At 42.3% G+C, this 6,006-nt stretch overlaps 1 protein-coding gene across 1 annotated transcript; it reads left to right on the top strand.

The window, feature by feature from the left end:
• Nucleotides 1–3,463: 3,463 nt before the first annotated feature.
• LOC307128521 (zona pellucida sperm-binding protein 4-like) lies at nt 3,464–5,897 on the top strand (the record flags this gene model as incomplete). Its single annotated transcript, XM_079820433.1, has 7 exons — nt 3,464–3,473; nt 4,327–4,475; nt 4,547–4,644; nt 4,714–4,871; nt 4,959–5,151; nt 5,219–5,363; nt 5,781–5,897. The coding sequence occupies 7 exons, from the start codon at nt 3,464–3,466 to the stop codon at nt 5,895–5,897; spliced, it is 870 nt and encodes a 289-aa protein (XP_079676559.1).
• Between the last annotated feature and the right edge of the window lie 109 nt (nt 5,898–6,006).

Below are 6,006 nucleotides of genomic sequence, written 5' to 3'. Positions count from 1 at the left end.
ACGTAATGCCGCTTTGACAGCCGGGTAGAAGTCCTCTGCGTAGCTCGCGAACTTGCTGGCTCAGCTGAAGTGCGCATCGAGGGCGCATAGCAGCCGCAAAGGGGGCGCTCACGAGCACCCTTCTTTAAGCTTAAATGACGATTGGGACACCCTGTGGACTTAACGGACACGCACACGCAGCGACCATTGTAAGTCCACAAAACCGAAAGTGCACATGAAGTGTGCCAGTTGGGACAGGGCCATAGTATGCCTGACTTACAACAGCTTCCTGTGTCATTGCGAAACATCAGCCTTTGTCCAGCCGCCACAGACACGGCCTTCAGCGAAAATTCAAGATCTTCACAATTTAACATCACCAAGGCCTTTAGATTAGACTGACCGAATATGATGTTGTTCTGATAAAATCTCTAGGAGGAGTTAATTTAAGTACAACGTCTGGAAATGGCAAAAACTGCAAAAACTTTGCAGAGAAAATTCTAAATATCTAATTTCCTGCTTCCAGGGACTTTTTTGTAGGTATTGGGCCGCTACATGTGTGTACCGAGTTTATACTTGTATGTGAAACTTAGTGCGAATGATGCTTAATTCAATTTTGTAGATGGCGCTATCGAGCCATTTTGCTACGCCTAATTCTGTAACCCATATCAGATGTAGATTTCCACCACTTCTGATGCATGTGCAAAGTTTCATGATTTTTCGAGCATGTTTAGGCCCTCAAAAATGCAATTAATTTCGGAGAAGAAGAATAATAGACCGAGCAATTCCAATAGGGTCCTAACACCATCTGTGCTCGGGCCCTAATAAGACAGAAATTCGCAACAGTTTTTTTTACAGTTAATACCATATTGATATATATTCTGAATGAAAAAAATCTAAGAAACTAGATGTTACCAAACACCTACACAACTGAACACCTACACATTACCATCCATTCAAAAGGAAAACTTGGGAATAATTTTGTACTGAAATGTAAACATGGACTATGTAACATAAACTGCAGTGAATTATAAGCAAAGCAGAGAGAGAGAGTGTCATTCTGGTTTTGTAAAGAAATTTTACTAAAGAAAATCATTGATATAATCTTTGAAATCATCAGGGAATAATGCAACCTGACATTAGTGGTTTTTGGGTCTACGTTTTATGATTGACAACGTGTGTTTGTTGGTTGAAAACCTTTGCTAGGGAAAAGAATTGTGTTTTGGTAGTTTTAGTGCATTTTGAAAGTGAAATGATCTGCTGAGCCATAAGTAACTGTAATTTAAAAACACATTTTTTTCTCAGTAACTGTAACTGATTACAGTTACATTTATTTTGTAATTAAATTACATAATCTAGTTACATGTAACTAGTTAACTCCCCAACACTGCTAAGTACATATGAGTAGACTCGTCTCCTCTGTCATAATCAAGGAGTCGAGGGTCTGTCCATATAAACCTCCCTTGTCCACTTGTGGAACACTTCAAACTGGCGACAGGGATTGCCCCGTGGGGAAGTGCTTGGGGAGGTTTGTGATTGTTTTGCTAAATTTGGAACTACAGACTACTCTTACTATTTTTGACATATAAAGATATTGTAAAAGTAGTAACGCTAGTTAATATTTCTGCATGTCTACAAGCAAAGCGGAATGCACCAAACATTTACCCAAAGTACTTTGGGCAAGCTCCAGTATCAAACCAGAGGCCTGTACCATGATGGTAGTTTAACAAACTCAGGGTTACAGGATTAGTTTTGAGTTGACAAAACCAAACAAATCTATTCAGGCTTTGTTGGTCCCATGATACTGATCATCCGCTTTCTCTGTCAACTCAGTCTTTGATCCTGAGTTTAGGAGTTTAGCTGTGACATCAGTAGTGAACAGCCAATCACAGGCTGTTGATCAGTGAAACTGAGGGCCCGTCCACACAGAGACGCGTATCACTGTATACGTATACATTTTTTATCGTATTGGCGTTTCGTCCACACGGATCCGGCGTTTTGGGAGACTGAAACCGCTATTTTTTTAAACCGGGTCCTAAAGTGGATAAATCTGAAAACGACACCCTTGCGGTTTCGTGTATACAGCCAATCCGTATATTTTGTGAAACGGTGATGTCATCACACCACGTCCTGCGCGGGGAAGACTAAAGGGGATACAACTACAGGCACTGGGCATGCGCACATCAATACTGCGTTGTTTAATTACTGTATTTGCATTATTGTAAGGGTATGTTTAGGGTTGGGGTAGGTGTATGCGTTAATAAAACACATCTGGTAAGTAGCAAATTTATTTATTGTTATTTTATTGTGAGATTTTACCTCACCTCCGAGTCTCCGACTGTTGCCGTACCCCTTCTAGCCACAACTCTTCTTCTCCGTTTTTAGTGTATTTCTGTGCCAGAATTACAGCGCCACATACTGGCCTGGCATGTATACTACATTGTTTTGAGCCGTTTTCATGCTCTCGTGTATACGCAGATATTTCTTGAAAAGAGAAAAAAAAAAAGATTGGATAGGGAAAGTTCTGGCTTCGTCTGGACGGGGCCTGAGATTCACTTCTCGCGAGAGAAGCAGTGAGATTCATTTCTCTCTTCTGCAGAATATGACATGATTGAAAAATACTAAGAAATTAAAATAATTTACACAGGAAGTCAATGCCAGTAAAAGTTATGAAGTTAGTTTAGTTCAAATATACAGAGAATTGAACATTTAAGCTCACATGTAGTCATTTTTATCGCTTTATTTATTGATTTTAAAGCTTATTTGTATGACCTTTACATAGGCTATTTATATTAATTTTAACCAAGTGCCTATTAATGATTGATTAACTAAAATTATACACGTGTAATTGATTAAGGGTATAATAATTACATAAATGATAAATAAACCAACATTTTTATTATTATAAATAAGCATTGTTAAAAGCCAGACGCTTTAGTCTTTAAAAAACATTTGCTATGTAGTGACCTTTCATTTGGAGTAGAAAAAGGGGGATTGACTTTATTGCATCAGAGGTGTGTCACTTTGCTCACAGCTGATTGGTCCAATTTCAGTTTGAGATCTCTTATCTAGAACATAACCTGCCCTGGAGCAGGTTAGCCGTGGAGCGTAAGTAACTTACTATGGAGATGAACACTGCTAAAAGCCAAACCTCTTTAATGGTACCAAAAACCCAGGATTTGCACAAACTAGGCTTGGACATATCTGATTAGCCAGCTAAACCGGCTTCATGGTATAGGCCCCTGAGCATGAACCTTTTTATTTGTCTTCAATATGACAAATCTGACTAATTGGAGTCAAGAAACATCACGTGTATAATTTTGAGAACCAATGAAAATGTTCTGATAGCATAAGCTCCCATTTGGGCAAGTCTGGAGAATCATGACTGTTAATGAAGAGGGAGGGGATTATTGTTAATTAGCCAAAATCTGTAGAATACAAAAAGACCAAAGGGCCTCATCTCAACAGTGTGACTAGCTGTTGAACAATGGCAGGAAGTTGGTGTGCGCTTCAATCTCTGGCACTTTGCGTGTGTTTTTGTGCTTTTTGTCATGCGTTTCCACAGTGGAGTAATCTGCGGCAGAATCCTCGGGCTCTGATGAAACCGCAAACTGACCAGCGGGTTCAACAACAAGCTAGTCAACAGGTTCCTCACCAGGTTCAACAAGCTAGTCAACATTTTCCTCAGCAGGTTCAACAACAAGCTAGTCAACAGGTTCCTCAGCAGGTTCAACAACAAGCTAGTCAACAGGTTCCTCAGCAGGTTCAACAACAAGCTAGTCAACAGGTTCCTCAGCAGGTTCAACAACAAGCTAGTCAACAGGTTCCTCAGCAGGTTCCTCACCAGGTTCAACAAGCTAGTCAACAGGTTCCTCACCAGGTTCAACAAGCTAGTCAACAGGTTCCTCACCAGGTTCAACAACAAGCTAGTCAACAGGTTCCTCACCAGGTTCAACAACAAGCTAGTCAACAGGTTCCTCAGCAGGTTCAACAACAAGCTAGTCAGCAGGTTCAACAAACTAGTCTACAGGTTCCTCACCAGGTTCAACAAACTAGTCAACGGGTTCCTCAGCAGTTTCAGCCCAAGCAGCCAGTGGGGCAGGCAGAGCCCCTTGACAAATGTGCTGTAGCTGATTATGAGCAGATCCAATGTGGCCCACTTGGTATCAGTGGTGCTGAGTGTGAATCTATCAACTGCTGCTTTAATGGACAGCAGTGTTTCTATGGGAAGGCAGGTAAGAGTGAGTCAATGTAAAGGTGTTCATGTTAAACTGCTGCTCAGTAATAACCTGCTCTTGTACCTTGTTCCAGTGACTGTCCAGTGTATAAGAGATGGTCAGTTTGTGGTAGTGGTGGCTAGAGATGTTACACTACCTCGCTTGAGCCTGGATTCAGTCAGTCTCCTGGGTGGAAACGACCCACCTTGCAGTCCTGTGGGATCCACACCTTCCTTTGCTATATACCAGTTCCCTGTCACTGCATGTGGCACAAGCATGATGGTGAGTAGCTGCTTGTGGTTCTGTTCTGCATGGCTTGGAATGGACTGGATGCCAACAGTTACTGTTTGCAGGAGGACCGTGGATATGTGGTGTATGAGAACCGAATGACCTCCTCGTATGAAGTGGGTGTTGGACCACTTGGTTCCATCACAAGGGACAGCCATTTTGAGTAGGTTTAATTTTTTAGCTTAAATGTTAATCCTTGACAAATGCTACAAGCTCACTATTTGTTTTCTAGGCTTCTATTCCAGTGTAGGTACTCTGCTACTTCTGTGGAAGCTCTAATTGTGGAGGTCAACACTGTTCCTGCACCTCCACCAGTAGCGGCTTCTGGACCCCTCAGGGTGGAGCTTAGACTGGCAAATGGTCAATGTGTCACCAAAGGCTGTGCAGAAGGTAAGTGTCTGTCCCAAGTATGCATAAGTATTTTCTAAAACTCCAGGTTGCAGGCGTTTCTGGTTAAACGCCGGTGTTCTTCCTCAGGGGATGAGGCATACACGTCCTACTACGGTGATGCTGATTATCCAGTCACAAAAGTCCTGCGGGAGCCTGTGTATGTTGAGGTGCGCATTTTGGAGAGGACTGACCCCAACATTGTCCTAATGCTGGGACGTTGCTGGGCGACATCAACCCCCAGTCCACTCAGTCTACCCCAGTGGGACCTTCTGGTCGATGGGTGAGTAAGGCCAGTCTTTATCCATCTAGTGTGCTGCAAGGCTTTTCTGACTGCCTTTGCCTTTCAGATGCCCATACCAGGATGACCATTACTTGACCACATTGGTTCCGGTGACTGGATCTTCTGTTCAGTTCCCAACCCACTACAAGCGCTTTGTTGTGAAGATGTTCACATTTGTGGATCCAGCATCTCTGGCTCCTCTACAGGAAACTGTATGCTCTGCAGCCTTACCTGAATCCTTAATAGTAGTAATTTTTATAGTGACTTCGGTGACTAACCCTCCCCCCCCCCCTCCTCTGTTAGATCTTCATCCACTGTAGTACAGCAGTGTGCCATCCCTCTTCTGGCTCCTGTGAGCAAAGCTGCACTAGGAAAAGTGAGTGCTTGTTGTAAACGGACTTCAGGAACCATGATAATTTGGTTTTTAAATGCCTCATGATTCTACCATTTCTTTACCAGGAAGAGATGCTAAGGTCAAGACCATCTCTAGTGGGCAAAATGTGGTGTCTAGTGGAGAAGTTAACCTGGTCATGTGACTTTAGTTTTAATCAACTTAACTTTATTAAAGTTTTAATAAACTTCTTAACTCAACTGTGTCTCTGGTATTGATCTTTCGTGACTGTTCTCAGTTTGATTTATTGGGCCACACTACTAAACAGGGTTGCTTCTTTTGCTTCAAGGTTGTACTTGACCTAAAGCCAAGCTTCTGCCCATACCTGACCTATTTCGCAAGTTCCAGTTGCTAACCTGGGTCCCTGTTCTTAATGGTATCAAATTAGGGGTTGTTTAATCTGTTTTGGTCTCTACTTGTGGCTTTATGGCTGGACTAACATAACTGCTTGTACTGCTATTCAA

Source organism: Gobio gobio (assembly GCF_949357685.1).
Source record: "Gobio gobio genome assembly, chromosome: 6".
Classification (NCBI taxonomy): Eukaryota; Metazoa; Chordata; class Actinopteri; order Cypriniformes; family Gobionidae; genus Gobio; species Gobio gobio.
This window is presented reverse-complemented; position numbering and strand designations above follow the sequence as displayed.